Below are 25,198 nucleotides of genomic sequence, written 5' to 3'. Positions count from 1 at the left end.
AGTGCATCAAAATAATCTGTACAGTGTTGATTTCAGTGTAGTACAGGTGACAGGTTCAAATCTCAATACTGCCTTTTCCTCTGTGAGTTACTGTCAGCAAGTTTATTTAGTTCTTTGCCCTCAAGCTCCTCATTGGTAAAGTAGAACAATGGCAACATCTACTCATAAATTTATCTGATTAAATTAAGTGCTTGGAAAAGTGTCTAGCACATCGTAAGTTAGGGAGAATCCAGGTTTATGATGCCTCAAGCTTGTATGGTGTCAGGCCATCGTTAAGGAGAAGAGCATTAAATTATGAATATAAACTGTGTCAACCTGAACATTTTAAGGCTTTATTTAGACTGGGAAAAGAGATCACAAATTACAGATGTAAGAAAATTGAAACATACCATAAACATCACAAAATGTTGCCATCAAGATTAATAAACATGCTGATCCATCTTTATATATTCAAAACTTTATTTTCTACAAATTTTTATCTGAATATACTCATATTTTCTCTTTTATATGATAAGGAGTTATAATATTTTCTATAGAGAGTATGGAAAGAGAATTTATTATTTTCTTTACCAAAGTAGATTGAATTTTTATTTTATTTTTATTATTTATTATTATTTTATATTATTGATGGTTTAGGAAATATTCATTTGCCTTCATAATGCATTACTGGAAATAACACATTTCTATCTTCCTCCATGGCTTCATGCTCAGACAGTCCTCATTTGGAGGAAGCCTGGGAGAAGCCTAGCTTTTGGGTTTTACGTAGCCATGGTCTCAGAGAGGCCTCTGCAATGGCTCCAACTTGGTTATGTTCTCACTGCTCATGCTTGACCCCCCCATCCCCACCTTATGGGAAGGTCTTCCTGTAAGAGTTGATGGGAGGGAGGATCAAGTGGCTGAGAGCTGAGGTCACAGTATCCCTGATGCATTGTACTCACATAGTTAGAGGCACAGATAAAGACCAGGTACTCTGTGAGGTCTTTCAGCGTTAGATTGACCTTGGAGTCCCAATAGATTGAAGGAAGTGCTAGCAGCCAGCCTGCTGATAGAACCTGCTGCAAACCCAAGATAACTCACAGGAGGTAGAAGATGACTACCCTCAGGGGCCACCCTCTCTCTCCTCCTAACCCCCAGGGCGAGGGCTTCCTCATACAGGCCATGCAGAACACAGGCGTTGGAGCCCCCTGGTTTTGTGTTAAATCTGCCTCTCGGTCTAAGTGCTCCTTAAGTCAACATTGACCATTGTTGTTTTCCTGTTTCATCACCAAATAACTTTTCAGTAAGTCCCTACAAATTTTGCAATAAATATCTTTTGTGATCTTATGTAGCTTTTTTAATTTTTAAGGATAATTTTTTCTCTCCACTTTATCCCAAACAGGGTAAGATTTCAGATGACTTGAACTTTCACTAAAATGGATTTTTAAATGGGTTGTGCCAGACAAAATTTGTGTTTAATACTTCATGGTCATAAAAATATCTAATCCTATTGAGATAAAAATACTGCATTTCCTTCATTCTTAAACATCATTTGTGGTGGACACCGTGTGCTGTGACCATATTCTGCTTCAGGCACGAAGAAGTTGTTAGTCCGGCTCTGGGAGTGCTGCTTGGTGGCATTTTCAGCTGACAGCCCTCTCTGGGAGAAACTCTCCTGTCAAAGGTCATCCCCACCCCCCAGGGGCAGCCTCCGGTGTTCTTTGAGGGGAGGGAGTGTTATAAAAGCCCTTGTTCCCCCAACTTGCACAACTGCAGATGGCCACCCAGCTTCAGAGCACCACAGAGCCCAGTGGGTGACTGCATGGTGGCCTCACTCCTTCCTCCCCCAGTTCAGCCATCTTGCCTTCCCCTGCAGATAGTGGTTCTGGCAAGCATGCCCTACACGTGGTAAGCCTCCTGCACATCAATCAGTCAGACTCTCCTTCCCAGAGAACCTGCCCTGGAACACCATCAATTTTTTAAGAATCACAATCTTTTAAATAACAGCTTTTCTGGGGATGAGGACAGACATCATTTATAAAATGTGATCCAAGTTCAGAAACGTTCAAATAGAAAACACACACACACACACAAAAACGTGCTTCTTCCTTTCAAGGACATGAGCTGCACGCAAACACTTTAATTGCTGGCTGCGGACCAATGACCTGAAGCACTTAGAAGACTTTCACTGAAGCCATTATCTGAAGAAAGGTTAAAGATTGTTGTTCTTTCCTGTTCTCACTGCAGTTTTCCCTTTACACCCTCTTAGCTTGACCTCCTCTGAACTCAAGGTTTTGAGCCAATGCGTTCTGGCTCCAGACCTGCCATCCCTTGATGGCACATTCATCTGCCCGCCTGAACATTTCTTTGCTATTCCGCTGACCTCCCAAACTTAGCATGTCCAGCACTGGGTGAGGCATCCTCCCCTCACACCAGCCCTGTTTTATGTCCAGTGTCAATTAGTGGCCCCACTGCCCTGGCCATAAAACCTGTTCGTCATCTTAGACTCTTCCTCATCCCTCACTGTACATATCCAGACAGCCAACAACATCTCGACGATTTTGCCAGGAACATGTACTCCAATAAACAATACTACCACTGCTTTTCAGTTCCTGTTACTCCTTCCTCGGTTTAGCCTCTGAGGTGGACCACTACAATAATAACTGACTCGTTTTGCTACCTTCCGTCTGGAGTCCTTTAAATATGTATTCTGCACAGAGGTCAAGATGGTGGACGTCAGATGCCCATTTGATCACACCATTGCGCTCATGAACACCAGGAGCAGCAAATTCTCCAGTCCGGCGAGGCTGTCCCCATAACCCACTTATCACTTATCATACCACTAACACGCCCTGTCTCCAGCATGATGTGCTAGGAAAATTACAATGCTCGGAGTGCTTCCTGTTGCTTCATGCCTCTGTGCCTTGGTCTGTTCTTTTCCCTCTGCCTGGAGAGCCCTTGACTCCTTCCTGAGATCAGCTAAGTGTAATCATCCTCTGAGGTCATTTCTTTCTGTCATCTCCTCTAGAATGTTCTCTCTCAACCTCAGAATCTTGATACCCAACTTGCCCTAGCCTTTATAAGATGATGAAAGGATATGTATATTGATGTCCTTTCTTAAAGGATTGGGACTATGCTTGCTCACCTCTGTGACCCTGGGGCCAGACACGCAGAAGGTATTCAGTAAATGTCTGCTGAACGGAAGTGAATAGTGAAGATAATAGGTCCCTGGTTTTCTTTGCATTTACTGACTCATGGCTTATTTAGTATATTATCAATCTTCCACGATTCTTTCTGGGATCTCTGTCCTGAAATCCAGCTCTCTTCCCAACATCTTGATAAAATTGGCTAATAATCATGAAACTTAATTTTTTTCAAAATTGAACTCCAGACTTTTCCTCAGACCTGCTCCTCTTGTAGCCTCTCTCATTTTTAATCCACGGTAACCTTCCCATTTGTGTCAACCTTGGTACTTCTTTCTTTCATCAGAGAATTCTCTTCCTCTCTCCATCTCCATTACTATGCCTCTGGATTATCATAGCAACCCTCCAGTTGGTTGCCTCCGCCCACACTCGTCTGCACACAGTATTATCGAGGTGGCCAGATGTGCCTCTGCCACGGCTCTGCATGGGCCTCCGTTCACATCCTTCCTATGCGCAACATGCTTCATAAATGTTTCCTAATGCAATGCCAGGTCCGTCCTTACTCCCTGACCTAACCCAGACCTCACCTCCCGCACTTCTGGTTCCGTTAGTTCCCCTGCCTTTCTCCTTCTCCCACAGGGTCTTTCTTTTTCCTGGTGCCTCTGCCTGAAAAGCTAGTTCCTCAGATATGGTTTTCTGACTCTCTTCGTTTAGGTCTGTGCTGGAATGTAATGTCACCTTACAGATGTTTATTTCACATACACTGTATTTATTATTCTCCACGGTCACTGAGTACACCATCAGTCATGCTTTATAATTACTTATTTGTTTTCTGACTTTTTTTTTTCTTTCAGTGCTCTGTCCTTAGAGAAAGGGGCACTGGTGCGTGCTAGGGGCACAATAGATATCTGATGAACGTGCAGGTGAATGAAGGAACCAGGACTAACCATGTTCCTTCTTGGCACATATAATGTTGGGCAAATTGCTCACCTTCTCTGAGTTTTCCTTTACAGTATTTGTAAAATGAGGCTAATATTAATTGATACCTACCATATTTTTCTCAAAGGTTCTTAATAAAATGCCAGTGTAATATATATTAATGGATGGTATAAGTCCTTATGCATCCTGCACAATCTATATGTAAACTTTAATCTTCATAGTAATCATAGATATGTTCAGTGATCGTCTCCATTTTGGCGATTTGTGGAGAAAATGAACTAAGGTTTGTACATGTCTTGAAGTCACCTAGAGAGTAAACATGAGCCAGGACTTGAACACAGAGAGCTGTGACCGCGTTAGTGTTGACCGGCCGCCCTGATTGTGTGCTTCCTCATTCTGTGTCTGTACTTAGTGAAAATGACCCATAGTAAGAGTCCTTTGCATTAGGCAACCTTTATCAGATGGAGGATATTTCCACGTTTTCTGTTTAAAGAACTTATGCTGAATTTTGTCAAATATTTTTTCCTTCTCCAAAGGCAATCATTAACTTTTTCCTTTGAATCTATTAATGTAGTGAACATGCTAATATAGTTCCCGATGTCCACATTCTTTCATTTCAAGAATAAAATCTGTTCAGTCATTTAATTTTATTCTGTTAACACACTCTGCTTGATGACATTTGTTCATATTTTATTTTAGAAGTTTGCCTCTATGCTCAGGTAAGAAATTGCTATATGACTTATATGATTTTCTTTCTTAGGATATCATTACATAGTTTTGCTATCAGATTTTTGTGCCATGATTTAGAATAAGCATATGTTACCAGAAGGATTTATAAGTTCCCTCAATGTTTGGTAAAACTTTCATGAAGAAATCAGTGTTTTTATTACATATATTTATATTAATCCTCAATCAGGTTTTAGTCATCTTTTTGAATCTATTTTGATAATATATATTTTCTTAGAAAGTCCATGTTCAAACTAACTTGTATGAACATATGATTTATAAAAATTATACTAATAATGGCCCCTTTTACATTTTAATATAATTTGAAACTTTCCTTTTTAGTTTTCATCAGACTTGTTTTTACAAAGAACCATCTCTTAATTCTCCTAATAACTTTTTTTACTTCATGAGCTTTGTTTTCGTCTTTACTAATATTCATCCTATTTTTTATTTTATTATTTTTACAGATTTTTGAGATTGATGCATAATAAAACATTTTAATGTAATTGTTTTCTATGAGAGATTATAGAATTCTTTATGATTATGCTTTTGCCATATTCAATGGGTACTTTTTAATGAAATATAACTTTCAAATTGACTATCTCTTAGATTATTATTATTAAAAGGATAATTTTTCATAAGTGAATACATTTTTTAATTTTTTCTAGTCTTTTATGATTGATTTTTAATTCAATATGATTGATATTTTATAATTTAATATCATTCAATAATCAAATGTATTGATATTAATTTGTGATTGCAAAATGTGTCAGATATAATTTCAGGTTTTGTAAATTTTTGAGACTTTATTTTAGGTCTAGCACATAGACATGGTTTTCATGTTTCCCTTTCATTCTCTTCAGTGTGACAGCTAGTGTTTTTTTCTACCTCTATGAACTTTTCTTTGACCATTTCTGTGATTATTTCCCCCTCTTTGTTCTCTTTGCTCTTTTGGGAGTTCCTTTTCAATACTAGGTTGGAATTTCTAGTCCCAGCTCATTTTATGACTGTTATATGTGCTATTTCTGTAGGGTAGAATATTTTTCTCTATCTCTATATATTTAACCTAACATCATTTTTACTGCATAAAACAGCATCCATTGTGCTTTAAAATTTATCACAGGCAGTGGTGTGTGGGAGCCAGCCCAAACAGGCTTGTGAGAGCCAGTGGTGAGAGGCAATTTGTGAGCCATTCTGATATCAGTGTGGAAGCATACTTACGTAACAGAAATTGGCACATATTACAAATTTCTGTGGGTTTCTTTCTTTGTTTTTGAGAGAGAGCCAGCCTACCTACGTCCCACAGAGCATAGCGCTCCTCGTTTTCGTTTATGTATAAATTCTTGAAAAAAAATGTTTAGAAACCTTATTTTTCACCTATATAATCTGAAGCTATATCGTTAGGTGTATGACAGTTCATATTGTTATATTTCATCATAGGTTGTAACTTTTATCCCTATGCATTTTCCTTTGTATTGCTTAGTGCTTGTCATTTGAATTATAATTATTCTAATATTGTTATTACTATACTTATATTTGCTTGACATCTTTTTCTTTTCTTGCACTTTCAAACTTTTTGTAACTATTTAGAAATTTTTTTAATTAAATTTATCGGGATGACATTGGTTAATAAAATTATTGTATAGGTTTCATATGTACAATTCTGTGATCCATTATCTGTATATTGCATTGTGTGTTTAGCATTCAAAACCAAATCTTCTGTGATGATATATTTAATTCCCATTACTGTTTTCTAGCCTCCCCCTCACCCCCTTTCCCTTTGGTAACCACCATACTGTTGTCTGTACCATTTTATTTTTGTTCCTCTTATAAATAGCATATTTTAAAATTTAACTCCCTGTCTTATTGCCTCTCTATTTTTAAAACACAATCTAAGTTCCTGTCTCTTAGTAAGAAGATAGAGCTTTTATCCTGTCTTTGCCTGTGTGGGTGGATGAACTTGGGTATTTAGACTGACTCCTTTCACGTTATGTTTTATGTATAGTTTTACTGTGCTTCTTTTGTTTAATATTTTTTCTGCCTACCACTGCCTTCCTTTAGATAGCTTAAGTTGTTTTATTGTTTTGTTTTGTATTAAGAACACTATACCCTTGATTGGGTGGCCCACCAAATTACTGGTGATTTTTTTTTTTTGGTATTTTTTCAAAGTTAGAAGCTGGGAGGCAGTCAGACAGACTCCTGCACGCACCCGACCAGGATCCATTCAGCATGCCCACCAGGGGGCGATGCTCTGCCCATCTGGGCCATTGGTTTGCTGCAATAGGAGCCATTCTAGCATCTGAAGAGGAGGCCACGGAGCCGTTCTTAGCTCCCGAGCCAACTTTGCTCCAATGGAGCCTTGGCTGTAGGAGGGGGAGAGAGTGATAGAGAAAGGAGAGGGGGAAGGGTGGAGAAGCAGATTGGCGCTTCTCTTGTGTGCCCTGGCTGGAAATTAAACCCGGAACTTTCACACACCAGGCTGATGCTCTACCACTGAGCCAACCGACTAGGGCCAGATAGCTTTAGTTTTTATTTTTCTTTTCTTTGGTTTGTAAATTATAAGGATATATCTAGGGTTTTCTTTTCCTGCAATAATTTTTTTCTTGATTTTTTGCAATTAATCATCATGAATGTGTTGAACATTCTCCAAATAAAATTATAATCTTAACATGAGTTCACTTCTTCCTTTTCCCATATCATTTCCCATAATTTTTCTTCCATGTTGCTAGTTAGAAAAGTGCATCATAGTAGGTCGGTGGTTGCCCCTGATGGTGGGAATTGGGAATGGAGTGGCTGCAAGTTAGAATGAGGGAAATGATAAATATATTTTATAATCATGGTCATGGTGGTGATTTCATGGAAGTATACACTTGTTAAAACTCATATATATCATATACCTAAAATGGGCATATTTTATTATCTTTGAGTTGATATTAAAAGTGTGGTGGTGAACGTCAGAGAGAGCAAAGATATAGGATAAAGAAAAGGCTCGTGAGGTTATATCTCAAGAAACTTTAATGGTACATTTTTTCTGGCAATACTTTTTAGCTTAGAATTTGAAATTGGCAAAATAAAAATGACAGAAAGATGAAATGGGGACATTTAGGGTGCCACTTAGGATAGTATTACAGTGGACAGTAAGGTGACTGACTGGGACCCCTGCTGGATGGGGAGGCAAATGCAGCTAAGAGGCAGGTAGTTGTGAGAGTGGGGGCAATGTAGTTATATTTATTTATTTATTTATTTATTTATTTATTTATTTATTTACAGTGACAGAGAAAGAGGGATAGAGAGGGACAGATAGACAGGAACGGCGAGAAATGAGAAGCATTAATCATTAGTTTTTCGTTGTGACACCTTAGTTGTTCATTGATTGCTTCCTCATATTGCCTTGTCTGCGGGCCTTCAGCAGACCAAGTAACCCCTTGCTGGAGCCAGCGACCTTGGGTCCAAGCTGGTGAGCTTTGCGCAAACCAGATGAGCCCGTGCTCAAGCTGGCGACCTTGGGGTCCTGAACCTGGGTCCTCTGCATCCCAGTCCGATGCTCTATCCACTGCGCCACTGCCCAGTCAGGCGGGCAATGTAGTTACAAACAAATTAAAAGTTAAGTCCAACAAACATTGAATATGTGCTTATTATGTATCATGGATACTTCTGTGTGTTGGAGGTACAGGACTGAACAAGATGAACAAGGTTTCTGACCACAAATGTAGCCATTAGTTAATTAGACCTAAATATAAATGTTAACTTGGTTCATGTCCCATACTTCCTTAAACCTCACATTATTATTTTATTTTTTCTTGCATAACATTTATATTTTCCTGGAATACACTTTCATATAATTATTTGGAAAATATTCTGCGGATCTTTTCTAAGGTCTGATCTGAAAGAATGCTCTTTACCCTCTTTCTTGAATACTAATAGCTTTCTAGATTTGAATTCACTTTTTCTTAGACTTGGAAGATTTGTTTTATTTATCTTATAAGTGTCATGATCAGATACATTCTGATTCTTGTCCTTAAGTACTTGTTTCTATTACATGGATGCTATGAGGATGGTTTTCTTTAGTAATTAAGAAATTTATTTAAAAACTACCCTGACACTGGCTGGATGGCTCAGTTGGTTGGAGCATCATCCCAAGGCACAGAGGTTGCTGGTTCGATCTCCAGTCATGGAACATAGAAGAACAGATTGATGTTCCTGTCTCCCCCCCATTACTCTCTCCAATATCAATAAAATAAACATTAAAAAATAAACACTACCATAATTTTAATTTATCCTTTTTATCCCCCTTTAGTGTGACAGCTAGTGTTTTTTTTATCTCTATAAAATTTCCTTTTATCATTTTTGTGATTATTTCCTCCTCTCTGTTCTCCTTGCTCTTTTGGGAGGTCCTTTTCAATACTCGGTTTGAATTTCTAGACCTAGCTTATAATTTTCGACTCTTTTTCATTTTGTACTGTGATTTGGAAGACACTCTTCCCCTTACCACATATTTTGAATGCAGCACTTTTGGGAAGTGGGCTGGAGTAACAGGACTCAGTGGCGGATGATAGTTCCTGGGCAGCAGGGTAAGCATCACAGCTATGCTGCTCTAGGGAAGCTGTCCGTTGTACTTGCCTTAGAGAATTGTGCTAGCTAGCATTTTTCAAAAACCCATGAAACCTTTTCAAGAATGTTTTCACCTAATATTTTTTTTAATTATTAAATGAGAGTCAGGGAGGCAGAGATAGACTTCCACATGCACCCAGACTGGGATCCACCCTGCAAACCCACAACCAGGTGATGCTCTGCCCCTCTGGGGATGCTGCTCTGTTGCTCAGCAACTGAGCCATTTTAGCACCTGAGGTGAGGCTATGGAGGCATCCTCAGCACCTGGGGCCAACTTTGCTCGAACTATTTGAGCCATGGCTATGGGAGAGGAACAGAAGGAGAGATATAGAAGAGAAAGGGGGAGGGGTGGAGAAGCAGATGGCCACTTCTCCTGTGTGCCCTGACCGGGAATTGAACCCAGGATTTCCACACACTGGGCTAACGCTATACCACTGAGCCAAATGGCCAGGGCCTGGACCTAATTTTTTAAAAATATAAAAACACATGAATATATTGCTACATAGAACTATGATCAGAGATACGCCTGCTAGCTACATATATGCATCATCATTGTCTATCTTATGTGGTAAACTTCCTGAGGTGATTCTATATTCCCCTTTTATAATGCCATCTCTTCAATTAATGGGGTTTTTTTTTTTAGTAATTATGATAACTAAGGTGTTCAAATTTTATCACTACTTTTCTCCTTAGCAGTTTAGATATTTAAATGTTTACAATTTGCTTTGGAAACATTTCAGTATAATTAATCAATTTGCATTGTTTGTTTTAAGTATTTCCAAGAGCTTAAATGTTTTATTAAAGTATATATATACATATATATTTAAAATACATAAATTTTGTAAACCTTGTATGAAATAGCAATTTTAAAAGAAGAAACGTCCTACCTAACCACTTTGTTGTTGATTCAATAAACTGTGAAATTTATAGGTCCCATTAACATGTCGTGTGGCCTTATGAGACCATTAAATACCAAATCACTTCTTATATTTGTATTAATTAATTTTTCAGAATCACAGTCGTAACCATGTTAACATAGTTCATAATGTCTTTTAGACTTACTGGTGAACACAGATTGTTTCATGAAATTTTGTATTTGACATTTTCATAATATTGGTATCAATTGAAAACAGCTTGAAGCAATTACTGAAAAATGCTAATACCCTTAATGACAGGAAAATTTAGACATTTAAAGATACTAGCTTCTCAGCTGTACTCAAATGGGACTGGTTAAAATAGCCATAGGAGTCATAGGTCTATAAACTGTGGGTCAAATTCACTGCCCATCTGTTCTGCTAAATGAATCATGTTGGAACAGAGTCATACCCGTTCATTCATGCATTGTCTGTGGCAGTTTTCACATGTAAGAACTGAGTTTACATGGTCGTCATCAACCCTGCAAGACCTACAAACCCTAATGCACTGCCTGGCCCTTTAAAGAAAAGGTTTACCAACCCGTGCTTTATACAATAGCAGCTGTTTTGCCCACTCTTACCCGCCACACTTTCACACTGGTACCCAGTGACTCACCTTTCTCTGAATACACCCGGTGCTTGTTTGTGTATGTTCTCTCTCAGGCTCTTCCCTCCACCCAAAATGATGTTTCTTTTCACTTGTATTTGAAATCAACCCATTCTTGAATGTGTGATTCCAGCAACACTTCCTCCATGAATTTTTAAAAGAAAATCAACTTCACCCTGGCCGGTTGGCTTAGCGGTAGAGCGTCGGCCTGGCGTGCAGGGGACCCGGGTTCCATTCCCGGCCAGGGCACATAGGAGAAGCACCCATTTGCTTCTCCACCCCCCTCTCCTTCCTCTCTGTCTCTCTGTTCCCCTCCCGCAGCCAAGGCTCCATTGGAGCAACGATGGCCTGGGCGCTGGGGATGGCTCCTTGGCCTCTGCCCCAGGCGCTAGAGTGGCTCTGGTCGCGGCAGAGCGACGCCCCGGAGGGGCAGAGCATCGCCCCCTGGTGGGCAGAGTGTCGCCCCTGGTGGGCGTGCCGGGTGGATCCCGGTCGGGCGCATGTGGGAGTCTGTCTGACTGTCTCTCCCCGTTTCCAGCTTCAGAAAAAGAAAAAAAAGAAAATCAACTTCCCTGGACATAACTCCCTTACACTTAACACATGCTCTCTCTACAAAAGTATGATTAAGTAATTTTCTGCCTTTTCCTTGCAGCTTAATGTGGCTGGCCATGCCGACCATCCTAATCTCTGGCCATCCATAACCATTGACTCCCAATAGGTGTGACTCTCATCCTACAGTTTTATTAGTTCATTCTCCTTACCGTGATGACTTTTTCTTTTATTCCCCTTCCTCACTCTCTGCGGAGGGGAGGACTTTTAATCTTGATTGAGAAAATCAAAGCAAGAGCCAAGAACTAACATCAGCTCTACCAACTTTCCAGCAAAGAACAGCTATGCTCTCTTACAGTCTTGATATTCCACACTCAACCTTGGATTGCCCTCAGTTTTAGTATTTTTGAGTGAATAAATAAATATCTTGCCTGTATAACCCAATATTTATAACTCTTGTTGCTAAGTCTATTAAAGTTATTTTGAGCCTGACCAGGTAGTGATGCAGTGGATAGAGCATTGGACTGGGGTGCAGAGGACCCAAGTTCGAAACCCTAAGGTCGCCAGCTTGAGTGTGGGCTCATCTGGTTTGAGTACAGCTCACCAGCTTGAACCCAAGGTCGCTGGTTTGAGCAAGGGGTCACTCAGTCTGCTGTAGCCCCCCGGTCAAGGCACATATGAGAAAGCAATCAATGAACAACTAAGGTGCTGCAATGAAGAATTGATGCTTCTCATCTCTCTCCCTTCTAGTCTGTCTATCCCTATCTGTCCCTCTCTCTGTCTCTCTGTCTCCGTCACACACACACAAAAAAGTTATTTCGGTGTGTGACTACTAGGCAGAATAAAACAAAACAAAAACAGCAATATGTTAGATTGTATTTTCTCCCTGGGACAAACTACAATATCAGTATAGAATATAGCATATTTACAGTTCTTTTCACAAGTCACTCCAGAATTAAATCTGTTAGAACTGGCCACATGTGTTGATGTGTCTATCCACTCTTCCAGATGTGTTAACTCTAAGCAGTGACATTCTGGTAGGCTAGCAGTGCTAGTCAACAGCAGGTCATGAGGTCAACAAGCACTCTGCAGTGAAACCCAGTCACGGGACTTTTAAAAAATCTGGTTTGAAGTCCATGAGCCCTGTGAGGGCCTTTTTCTTCCTGGATGCAGGCACCCAGGAGAACTGAAGGCAAACCAAAGATGCTGATTGGGAGGGCATTTGATGACCACGTGCAATTCGTAAGCCACAATTAAACCCTGCTTCTGTAGTCTCCAAAAATTTGACAAAAAAGGAAGTGGACAATTTATCTCTCCCTACATTTATCTCTCATCAAGTAATTAACTTCAGTTCAGCCACTTCTCTTTTGACAAGTTTTTGGTGAGAGTCAAACGAGATACTGCATGCAAAGAACTTGAGTTCTGCTTAGTCTAGTTAATATCACTGTCATTGATAATAATTATATTAGTAGGTCACATGGAGTCCTGGCCAAAGAGAAAAGAATAGAATAGTTTACCGTTTTGGGGTTTAATTTTTTGACCAAAATGGATTCACCAACACATACACATACACACAATTTGTAAAAATCAGTCCACAGAATGATAGACCTATAGTGTCAGATTGAATACTGCCAAGCCTGCTATGAAATTGTGATGCTTTGCTGTCAGCCCAGAAAACTACTTCAGTCTTTGGCTAGGTGATGAACAATAAATGTTTTCTTTTCAGCTACACTGGCCTCCCTTATCATCATTTGTCAGAAGATTTTGAGGCTGTTTCTATGCATTCCACCACGCTTGGCATGGAGCATTCTGGCTAAGACACTGAGTCTTCCTTACCATCCACCAGCCTGAGGTAGCTGTGCAGGGCAGTGAAAGTCCCCTGTGACATTGGTAAGAAGTGAGTACCTTGCTTGTCTGAAACTCACACTGCTGCAAAAGCCCAGGGCTGACATCACCATTGTTTACTCAGTAGATTCCTAAGGCTTGTTCACAGTTATTCACCCTAGTACTTGTTCAGTTCCAAGTCAATAGATACTTTTTTTTTTGAACAATATGGAGTTTGGGATACTACACACACACACACACACACACACACACACACACACAAAGGAGGTAGAGAATTTGAGGATTTGGGGTGAAATTACAAAGGTAATATTGAAGTTTTAATAAAAAATCTGGTCCTGGCTGGTTAGCTCAGTCAGTTAAGAACATTGTCCTGAAACAACAAGGTTGTGGGTTTGATCCCTGGTCAGGGCACACACAGGAAGCAACCAGAAAATGTAGGACTGAGTAGAACAACAAATTCTTCCCTTTCCACTCTCTATCCTTCCTTTTTCTGTCTCTCTAAATATCAATAAAAATTAAGCTTTGGCCAGATAGCTTGGTTGGTTGGAGCATCGACCTGGAACACAGAGGTTACTGGTTTGATTCTCTGGTCAGGGCACATACAGGAGCAGCTCAAAGTTCCTGTTTCTCTTTCTTCCTCTCTCTCAATAAAAAAAATAAATAAAAAATAAAAATCTGAAGCACTGAGATAATATACACCAAGAGAATGATTATGAGAGTAAAAAGGAAATTTGCTTTAATTAAATCAATTAATGGGTGAGAACATATCTTACAGAAGAATTAGACACAATGTGTTGTGGAAAAAGGCTTTCTTGTTGGATATATTCTCTTATAGCAGTTTGTTTACTACCTAGGTAAATGCGAGTTTTTCCTTTTAAGAGTTATATATTTTAAGAGTAATCATTTTTATATTTCAGAAACATCTGAAAAGTAAAATAGTTTACAGAATTTAATTGCAGTGAATACTTATGTCGAGGATGCAGTAGATTTTAATTTTTCATAGGGAGGTCAATAAATGCACACTATTTTCCAAAAGAGAGAAAAATTTCATTGCTTATATTATATATGCTGTGCTTTTTGATTTTTTAATAAAATGGAGTCAAATAGGAAATTTTGTAATCACATTCTTCACCTCTTTGAGTTAGAAAAATAAAATCTTATTACTTACAAAATTCTCAAATGATGTTTCACTTAACAGTGATTTATTTCATAAAGAATAAAATTCGGCCCTGGCTGGTTGGCTCAGTGGTAGAGCGTTGGCCTGGTGTGCAAGAGTCCCAGGTTTGATTCCCAGCCAGGGCACATAGGAGAAGCGCTCACCTGCTTCTCCACCCCTCCCCCTCTCCTTCCTCTCTGTCTCTCTCTTCCCCTCCCGCAGCCAAGGCTCCATTGGAGCAAAGTTCGCCCGGGTGCTGAGGATGGCTCCAAGGCTGCTGCCTCAGGCGCTGGAATGGCCCTGGTTGCAACAGAGCAACAACCCAGATGGGCAGAGCATCGCCACCTGGTGGGCATGCCAGGTGGATCCCTGTGGGGCGCATGCGGGAGTCTTTCTGACTTCCTCCCTGTTTCCAACTTCAGAAAAATACAAAAAATACAAAAAAAAAAGAAAAAGAAAAGAATAAAATTCAACCGAGTAAATGTGAAAACGTAATTGGCTTTATTAAGTGATTCATGAACTGGGCAGCAACTATCTAAGGACAAAAAAGAAAGGATTGTATTTAGACCAGAAGAGCTTTCGGTGTGGGGTATTGATTGAAGGAAGGTAGTTCTTATCATGCAAATTGACTCATTTTTTAATGGGGGTTTAAGAGGGCCCACATGACAGATTACCTCCTTGTTGCCCAGAAAATTCCACACTGGTCGATGACTCTATTTCTAGGAGAGTTTGAATCAGTAATTAAATCAGGCCTTAAGTCTAAGTTTGTTATTGTGGACTTTAGCACAAGTGACGCCATCTGGGGCCTGAGGATTCTTTCCCCTTTCACAATTTCAAAGACAGAAAACATCTCTTCCATTCTGTAGAAGTTGCTACTTCTGTCGTAAATTGTCACAAGTTTATATGAAGCCAGGCATTTTGTTGCTTCTACTTTTCACTAATATGACTTTAGAATTTTCCAGTACAGGACCTTGATATGTTGGAAAGGGTTTGGCCTTTGTGATCAGACCTAGTCTCAAATTCTGGCTGTCTTGTACTTGCTTTGGGGCCCAGGCAGCTTACCGGTTGCTGCTAACCCTACCTTATAGGATTGTTGTGAGGATTACATGTGATGCATATATTAAGTGACTGATAGAATGCCCTTGAAAAAGTATGTGCTCAGTAAATATTAATTCCCTTCCCTTTCTTCCTTCACACCCCCACTAGGTCACTTGGGTTTTTTAATGGGTCAATTCTTTCCCGTGGATTTTATTGTAGGAAGTATTCTGGATGGATGGCTGCCGGAAACCCATTGCCATAGCCAGCTCTTCTTCAATATTTAAGGACTTCCCCTGGCATTGAGTAATGAGAATTTCGGTAAGAAAAATTAGATGCAGATGGTGTATGAACTTTTCTAAATAGTCGCTTAAATCTCAGATACTTTGTAATATGACTCTTCTGTAAAGATCTGGGGATGTAACAGAGGTCTGTTCCCCGTAGACTTTTGTTATTTTGAAAGTAACTATAATAGGTTCTTTAAAAGTCTATTCACAACCTTGAAATGCCCTTCTTGTCTTGTAAATGTATTATTTTATTTATTTCACCCTTTTCTTTAAATACCTATCCCTTCAGTGAATTGTGTAGTATTTGAGGACAAGGTCTGGGTGTGACTCAGCCCTTCAGCATATAGACCAAATGAAGCACAGATCCTTAGTGGTAAAACTAACAGTCTGAAATTCTAAAGCTTCAACCACATGAAAGAGACAGACAAAAAAGTATCAAAGCTCTGGGAAGTCCTGAGATAAGTGATATTTCTAATTCAACAAGAAAAATTATTACGTAGTGCCTCTCATGATGTCATAGAGTGTCTTCCAGCTGATTCCATTTCTATCCAGTTTTTCTCTAAGTGATATTAACTTATAACTAATTTTCATCTAGCTGCATGAAATTAATATAGAAGTATGAACCTATATTAGTAATTTATGTTGTTAATCTGTGCTGTATAAAATATGTTGAACTACTATTAAAATGAAAGATGGATGAGAGGGAGATTAAGGATAATAGAAAAAAAATTAGTGGTGGTTTTAGTAGATATGCAAATTTTATTAAAATTAATATGTATTAAAAACATATGAAAGAATTTTGCCCAGAAGACACCGAGCTGGAGTGGAGGGAGCAAGAAAGCTAAATTCTAGTTTTATTAATTCTGATAAGGAACATTGACTCTTAAATTTTGTTTTAAGATATGATAAACTATTAATTTAAACATCACTTTTTAACTAAATTAATTTAATCACTTTCTCAATGATTGTATTTTTCAGAAACCATATTTGAGAAGTACGTCCATCCAGTGCTATTTGTGTTTTCTTCTGAACAGTCATTTTTTAACCGAGGCTGGCATTCATGTCTTCATTTTCGGGTAATTCTATATTCAGGCATAAATATCATCAGGCTAATGGACATAACCATTGTTCATCAACATCTTCTCTATTAATTTGGTTTGTGCTCAGTTCGCTTATGCCTTAGGAAATCAGTATGTGGGGTGTGACTTGAGGACAGACTATGGAGACTTGGAGGACTGTTGGTAAACACTGAGAATTTCTACATTCTAGTAATATAGAAAGGCGTAGCAACATCCTGCAGATATATTGGGTCTCTTGATATATAATTACACTTGGAAATGCATTATTTATTAATAACCTGAATGATTTTTGTTGCACTAAAAAAAATAGATATTTCGGGCTTATTCATATTACTTCTTATTCCCTGGCACTGACTTCTCCTATCTTTTGAGTCCTTAGTTCATTTGGAAGCATTTCTTTCTTTCAGACCTTTTATTTTTCCTCCTAATGAACATTCATATTTTCTGTGCTTATTAACTCTTTTCTTCTTTCTTAGATGCCACTAATGCACTGTACACTTGGGCTAAGCACGCAACCCATAGTTCTGTAATCTGACCCCGTTCAGTTTTACTCTCCTTGTTTTCTTCGTGGTGTGGGGAATCATAGATTTGTGCAGGTAATTCTTCCCCGCAAGAAAGATTAGTGTTGGTTCTAGTGCTCCCATAAGAATCCATCAGGGCGCAGCTAGTTTCCTGGAAGTTTTAAGAGTCATTCCCGAGCCACTTGGGTAGGGTATGTGTCTTCTGTCCAGATAGTAAACTTTCATTTTACCAAATGAGTCAATATATGATCATTCAGGTTCAGTTGGGCTAAAGTCTATTGTGTTTATGGGTAAAGCTGCTACAGGCGTAGCAATACGTGAACAGCATGTTTAATCTACTGCTTAAAGAACATTTAAAGTCAAACCATTATATGAAAATGATTATTGCTTATTTTAAGAGTTTGCTTATTTATTAGACATAAAAGTCTGCTGGGACTTCTACTACTGAATATTAGTAATTCATTTAGCAACGTTCACTGAGCACTACCCATACATCAGATACTGTTTCTATTTTATTGTAATAAATGGCACCCAGTTTTGTAAGATATATCTCTTCAAATTAGGCTTTTCTCTAATCCGTGCAGATCACTCCCCAAATCAGCTTCAGATGTGAAGGTTGTCTTGTGTGCCTCGTGTGTTTGTTCATTTCCAAGGCTGTTGAATGCACAGAGGCAAGAATAATAGCCATCTTTTCACCAGTCAGAATAAAAAGCTCCTGATTGGCCCTGGCCGGTTGGCTCAGTGGTAGAGCATCAGCCTGGTGTGTGGAAGTCCCGGGTTCATTCCTGGCCAGGGCACACAGGAGAGGTGCCCATCTGCTTCTCCACCCCTCCCCCTCTCCTTCCTCTCTGTCTCTCTCTTCCCCTCCCGCAGCCGAGGCTCCATTGGAGCAAAAGATGGCCCGGGTGCTGGGGATGGCTCCTTGGCCTCTGCCCCAGGCGCTAGAGTGGCTCTGGTCCCGGCAGAGCGACGCCCCGGATGGGCAGAGCATTGCCCCCTGGTGGGCGTGCCGGGTGGATCCCGGTCGGGCGCATGTGGGAGTCTGTCTGACTGCCTCCCCGTTTCCAGCTTCAGAAAAATACAAAAAAAAAAAAACAAACAAAAAAAACACCTCCTGATTGCTCTCTGACTTTAGTATTTATTCATCATTCAAGACAATATTGCGCTCATTCAGAATGCTTTGCCTTTTGGTTTTGCTTTCAGCTGCATCAGTGCAGGTCTTCCTAAAACAGAGGCAAACTGGCCTTACGTACTAAGTGATTTGAAAAGGCTTGAAGTTCTTATTCAAGTAAGTACTTATTTTCCCATAAAGTCTCTGGTATAATTGTTGGGGAGTCTGCCTGTCCTTGTGTTTTGCTCTCAGTCCTAATGCGATCTCACTTGTAACAATATTTTCTGTAGAAATTTGTGAGCCTTGTACAGCCTCAAAGGAAACATTTTCCTTACAATTTTCAGATGCTAATGATCTTTCAGCTCAATTTATAATGGCCCAGTATGAAGAACTGTGTCACCACAGGCCAGAGATACGCTTCTTCTACTAGAAGTCCCAGACATCTTTGTGACACTTGCAAGGGGAATGTAATACCTGGGCCAGGGAAAGGCTCTCCTCTGTGGGTTAGGAAACGTCTCTCCAACCTAAAGTCACCTGTTGGCCTGGTAGAACTTATAGGATGCAGGGGACAGAGAAGAGGAACTCATTGACAAGAAGTGTCTTCTGTCCCAGTGGGAAGTGCAGCAGGAACAAGGGGAGTCCCAGGAGCATGAAGTGAGCCACCTTTCCAAATTAGCACCACAAAAATTCTGAAAACTAAACTGTCATTCAAATATAGGGCAGAACCTGCACGCTAAACCTGATCAAGGTGGCTGCAGGCTGAATTAAAAGCTTTACCTAAGCCCATGGTCTCCTAATGTAATAGCCAAAATACCAGAGCAGAGTTGAAAATCACTCATCATATCAAGAAGCAAGCAAATCACAACCTGAATGAGAAAAGGTCTTCAGCAGACTCTGAAACTGACATAGACTAGAAGTCAGAATTATTAGACAGAGATTTTAAAGCAGCCAGCATAAAAATGCACCAGTAAGCAATTGCAAATATTCTTGAAACAACTGAAAAAATTGGAAAGTCTTAGCAGAGTAATACAGTATGTAAAAGGAACCAAATGGAAATTATAGAAATGAAAATCACAATAACAGAAATACAAAACCAGTGATAAAATTGCATAGAACTACACACACACACATACACACACACACACTTTAGTGCACATAAAACTGATGAGATCTGAACAAGGTGTGTAGACTGTATCAGTGTAAGTGTCTGGTTGTAATCTTGTACTGTGGTTATGCAGGATACTACCATTGGGGGAAATGGTGAAGAGGACACAGGGTCTCACTGTATTTTCTCTTACAATTGCACACAAATCTAAGATTACCTCGAAATATTTGATTTAAGAAGTTTAATTTAATGTCAGCAGGTTGTTCTCATTATATCTAAAGCAGTGCATAGTTTTTCATATTCTCTAATTTTGTTCCCTTTCAGTCTACACATATTGATGCCACTTTATATACTGAAAGTGATATTCAAGTGAGTATAGTGTTTTTTTTTCCAAAATTGCTATATTTTCCAGTTTTCAGAAATCTAAGTATATTTTTATAAATTTACTGAAATAGATATAGTTTCTAAATCTGAATTTTGGCGTGTTCTTGTAACATATGATCGATTAATTTTTATAAGGAATTGTTGAGATTGTGGGACTTGGGGACAAAGATGCTATTTATATAAAATATATAAAAGCCTTTTCCATCAATGTCAAACAAAATATGTAATTTTGTGATGCAATTAGATCATAATGCAATTAAATGCAAGAATCAAGTTAACTGATTCAATTTAAAAGTATCCAACATATCAGTTGTTTCCAGTGCTATAGTTTATTACCATCTTTAATCATATTTTCTACAAATTGCTTAAATGCATTTATATTTATGGCTCACGTTTTGCACGAATCTCTACAATTGTCAGAAAAGGATTCTGGCCGGTTACACTATGAAAAAAGAACCAAACACTACCCAGAAAACCTATCAAAATTCAAAGATTATCTTGAATTTGTTACATGAATACACTGGTATTGCCTGAGGCAGGAATGGCTTCTGTCCCGTGGCTAGTCCTTCCCTCTGGGTTGGCTACTAAAACCAAGAAACAAATCTTGGACCTCCTCACCTCGTGGAAAACAAACTCTATGTTATGTCCATTCAGTCCTCCCTGTCATCCCTCAATTAAAACCTCCCTGAAATAGACAGTTTTGTCCCCACCAGGACTTTCTAAGCACTGGAAAGAAGCCATAGTCGGTATCCAGGAAAACAGATGTTCATCAGCCTTGTAGATGGTGCCGCTGCTCAGAAATTGTCTCCCTCCTTTGTCTTCAGCATTTGTTTCATTTTTCTTTGTGTTTTGTTTGTTTGTTTTTTTAAATAGAAAGCAATTAACCACCAACACTCAACATCCTGAGATCGTGGTGCTTATTTTTTTTTTTGTATAGATAACCTTGCAACTCATGGGTTTGTAGAAAGAAGCTGAGTTAGAAATTGAGATTTAAATCCTGACTCAGCCATTTTTTAGCTGTGTTGCCTTGGAAGTCACTAAACATGTCTGAACCTTGGTTTTATTACTTATTTTATGATTTTATTTTATTTATGATTTATCTTATTATCAACTAGGTGATAGTATTTACCTTTTCAATGCTGAGCAGCTGTTGTAGGGCAAAGGAATACATTAGTCCCCCCTTATCCATGGGGGATACAGTACGTTTCAAGACCCCCAGTGGATGCTTGAAACTGTGGGTAGTACACAACTCTATATATTCCATGTTTTTTCTGTACATACATAAATATATATGCTAAGTTATTTTTTAAGTCAGGCACAGAAATAGATTAGCAACAATAAATAACAACAAAATAGAACAATTACAACAGTATACTGTAAAAATGTTATATAAACACGGCCTTTTTCTCCCTCTCTCTCTCTCTCTCTCTATTTTATTGTACCATATTCACCCTCCTTATGATGACGTGAGATGGTGCCACACATGTGTGACTGGCCGAAGTGAAGTGAATGATATAGGGCATTGTGACATAGTGTTAAGTTACTCTGGACCTTCTGACAGTACATCAAGAGCATCATAGAACCATAGCCTATGAATTGTTTATTTTCAGAATTTTTCATTTGATATTTTGGGGTTGTGGTTGACCAGCCACAGAAAGCAAAACCACAGATAAAAGAGGGCTCCTGGGTCACCAGTGCCAGGCCCACGAGCACGTTCTTTCTTTCACGCATCCTTGCAGTAAGCACCTGTTCAGGGCCCGCAGGGTCCCAGGCCCTGTGCAAGGCCTGGAGAACACCCAGTCCAGCGAGGCTTGGGCAAGTCCCCCGATGTCCATTAAATGCCTCTCTTCCTTTCAGTTGAGGTATTTGTTCAGGTAACCCTGGTGGAAAACATGTTATTGTGGTACCTAAAAGGTACTTTTCTGGTTTGACCAACCAGGTACTGTCCCTGTTTTGATTTTGTTAATAGATTTCTTAGCATCACATCTGCTTCTGAGACTCTGGACCTTGCAGGAAGAGTATGACTGGCCACTACCACTGTTTAAAATGTTAACAGTAGAAGCTGATTCTAAAAATTCTTCTTCTGTCACTATTAGTGTTTTCAGAGACTCGAGTCAATACCATCACCTTTCACACAGAGGAAATGTGCTCAGTGGGTAAAGGTGGCTTGTGACTTCCACATTTTCCAGGTTCCTGTTCCCTTATGCACCATGTCACCATACTTCTTGACTGCTTTGATGGCAGTTCTGTTTTGGTTTCAATTTCAAAGCTGAAAAACCAAGCTGCTTCTTTGGGTAAAACATTTTTTGGTGGTTTTTTGTTTCTTTATAAAATATTTAGATTGACTTTGAAAACCATCCAAATTGTATCTATGTGAAAATAATTTGTTTTTCAAAAATGGTTCTTTGTCATTCTGTTTTCAGCCCAATTGCAGCATCACAGCGATGAAGTGCTTCCTCCTAGAGTTGCACGTTATTTGTCAGGAGTCGAATGACATGGACATTAGAGACACAGTTCAAAACCTTATCATCCTAGCAAACAGCAACTTGTCTTCTAATGGGGTGAGTTATCTGATAGCCGTACAGCTCTAACATGATTTTGGCTTGACTTGGAGGGATCAGGAGCTGGAAATAATCGCCCTCATCGTGGCATAGTGTGGCACCCGTTGTGGAAGGGGTGGACACAGCTGTGTGCTCTGAAGACCCAGGCATGGAGAATTTCACCGATTATGTCAACTGAGAGGGGTCATTTAATCTCTCTGCCTCCCTATCTGACATGATTATTTTCAGGATCAAATAGGGAAGCATTCTATGGGCCACGACAGAGAATCTATGCCTGGCATGGAATCTGTGCTTGATAGATATTGGTGAATCTGAATTGCAAGTGCTTAATGGACATCAAATCTAATTGTGATATTTGCTGGTACAGCCTTTATGGTTCAGCTGATCTCTAGAAAGTGTATTGATGATTGCTATATTTGGAATATTCTGGTTATCCATGAAACTGTGTTTGAATTAGGATTTGTGCTGTTCACCTAAATAGTAATGACTATGTGAGTACTACATGCAAGGTCCTATGCAAAATGCTAGGGAAGAAAAAAATCACAGCCTTCCTCTCCTGGAAGGATTTAGAGAACAGCTGTATAAAAAACATAAACTTTGTAACGTCGGTGTAATAATACGTGTAGTGCTGTGAGGGAAAATTCAAACCAGGGAGTCTGAGAATGGAGCGGTGGGACCTTTAGCCTAATCACAGGAGCTCGTGGGTTCAGGAAAGACTTCCTAGTGGAGACCACAGCTGAGAGATCTTTGGTGTAACAGTAGCTGAAATTGGAAATGTTGAACAGACAGAGAGAAAGATAAAGGCAGTGAGGCACCTAATAGCATGGCCTATGCATGGGGATAAAGGAATGAGCTCTGTGTTCCTGGGGCATAATGTTTGAAGCAGTGGGGAAAGGCATGGGAAATAAGCAGGGAACAGCACATGGAGAGCCTCTGAGCTGTGCTGGAAGTCATGGACGTCATCCTAGGATGGGTGGTCAGAAACCATTGAAGGGCTCTACACAGGAAGTCCATTGTCTGATAGACATGCCTTACTTTTTCTTTCAGCATCCTTTATCCATTATAAAAAAATATAAGCCCACATCAAATCTCCCAGTTCCTTCTCATATGATATAAACTTGCCCAAGTTTTCACATGTCAACACCTCCCCATGTGGTTCAAACAATGTGATATCCCAGGGAAGAAATAGATCAGACTTTTCACTCTCTTTCTTTCTTTTTATTTGACAGAATATAACAGAAACGGGATGCAAAGAATGTGAGGAGCTGGAGGAAAAAAATGTTAAAGAATTCTTACAGAGTTTTAAACAGATCGTGCAGTTCTTCTACTCTTCTGGAAGGCAGTGATCCTCTTCAGCGTTTATGTTATCTTATCGGCAAACATCTTCCCGGTGCTCAGAGGCCTCCAAGCACTTGGCCTTTCTGACGAGCTCTTGAAACAAGGTTTTCTAGCAAGAAGATGACCAGGATCTGGGATCAGATGAACTCTTAGAAATGAAGGCAGAAAAAATGGCATTGAGGAATGTGGTGTCTATGAACTCTCCTCAGACTTATTTTGTTCATTTATTTTTTAATTTATTATTGAACTTGTACATAGTTGTAAAATGTTGAGTAAAATGGTGTACATATTTTATCTTTTGAAACTGCACTGGTGTTTTACTTCTGATAAGAAAATTAGGGGCATTTATTCAAGGGTGATAGTCAAATTATTTAACAACTTCTGGGGTGGCACCACTGCTTCAGGTTGACAGTGCGTCTCAGCTGGTGTGGGACGGCGAGGACAAGCCTTCAGAGACTTCTCCACTACATGGGGTGCCCAGAGGAAGAACTGACTGACTACCAACACGAGAGGAGGAATGAGGTGTGAAACCAGGGCTCTCCTCTGCAATTTAGTTATCGATAAATAAAGAACTTTTATGAAAGACAGAAATTGCAATTTCCTGGCATGTAATGTGCATCAGTAAATCTTAGGTAGGGGTGGCAATAAAACCCTCACTGATAGTAGAATAGTATATAGAAAACTAATGTTTGCAATGATGTTTTATACTTCATTCTTTCCCAAGTACGGGACTTTATTTTCAGTTTTTTTTTTCTTTGCCATATTTTTATAATTAACTGCAGATTTCTTAGAGCCAACACTGTCTGACATAAAATAACAGTTTATATGTTTTTGCAAAATACTGTCTAAAATCCATAAGCTCTCACTCAGTGGACTATGACTAAAATGAAATAGTCTTGCCTCATGACACATTTCTTTCACCCAATGCACTTCTGACAGTCTTCACAGGGAGACGAAGGTAGGAATTAATCTGCTACGAATTTTCTTTCTCTCCTTTTGGCAGCACAAATGGGTTCTCTAGTGAAACATGCTTTTTATCACCCAGAGCCCCATCCCTGCTCCTGTATCTCATTGTTCTAATCAATGTATGCTTAAAACTTTCTTTTAAGATCGTTTTGGAGAAATCTCTGTTCTATCTGACTATCAAAGAGGCACGTGCTAGCTGTCAGTTTGCTCCCTGACCTCAGCCCAGACGAATAGTATTGGGCAGTCACACTTTCATATTTATGGATCAGAATGGTGGTAGTTGTTTGGTTGCTTGCTTGTGTAAGTGTTTATGTGTGTGTGTGTGTCTATTTAAAATTCTATCTG

The 25,198-nt window shown here is 39.4% G+C and overlaps 1 protein-coding gene across 9 annotated transcripts in view; it reads left to right on the top strand.

The window, feature by feature from the left end:
* IL15 (interleukin 15) overlaps positions 1–24,533 on the top strand; it is a 66,578-nt gene extending 42,045 nt beyond the window's left edge. For 5 of the 9 annotated variants that reach the window (XM_066232986.1, XM_066232975.1, XM_066232961.1 and 2 more), the window contains 7 exons: positions 13,192–13,355; positions 15,724–15,822; positions 16,767–16,864; positions 18,592–18,676; positions 19,929–19,973; positions 22,412–22,549; positions 23,779–24,529. In XM_066232986.1, coding sequence (XP_066089083.1) covers positions 15,811–15,822; positions 16,767–16,864; positions 18,592–18,676; positions 19,929–19,973; positions 22,412–22,549; positions 23,779–23,895 — 495 coding nt within the window. In that variant the 5' untranslated portion in view covers positions 13,192–13,355; positions 15,724–15,810 and the 3' untranslated portion in view covers positions 23,896–24,529. Of the gene's footprint in view, positions 1–13,191; positions 13,363–15,672; positions 15,823–16,766; positions 16,865–18,591; positions 18,677–19,928; positions 19,974–22,411; positions 22,550–23,778 lie in introns of all 9 variants that reach the window. The other 4 variants (XM_066232954.1, XM_066232946.1, XM_066233006.1 and 1 more) reach the window with 4 other exon arrangements.
* The last annotated feature ends 665 nt before the right edge of the window (positions 24,534–25,198 follow it).

Source organism: Saccopteryx bilineata, chromosome 1, assembly GCF_036850765.1.
Source record: "Saccopteryx bilineata isolate mSacBil1 chromosome 1, mSacBil1_pri_phased_curated, whole genome shotgun sequence".
In the NCBI taxonomy this organism is placed as follows: Eukaryota; Metazoa; Chordata; class Mammalia; order Chiroptera; family Emballonuridae; genus Saccopteryx; species Saccopteryx bilineata.
Note: the sequence above shows the minus strand (reverse complement) of the source record. Positions and strands in the feature narration are given on the sequence as shown.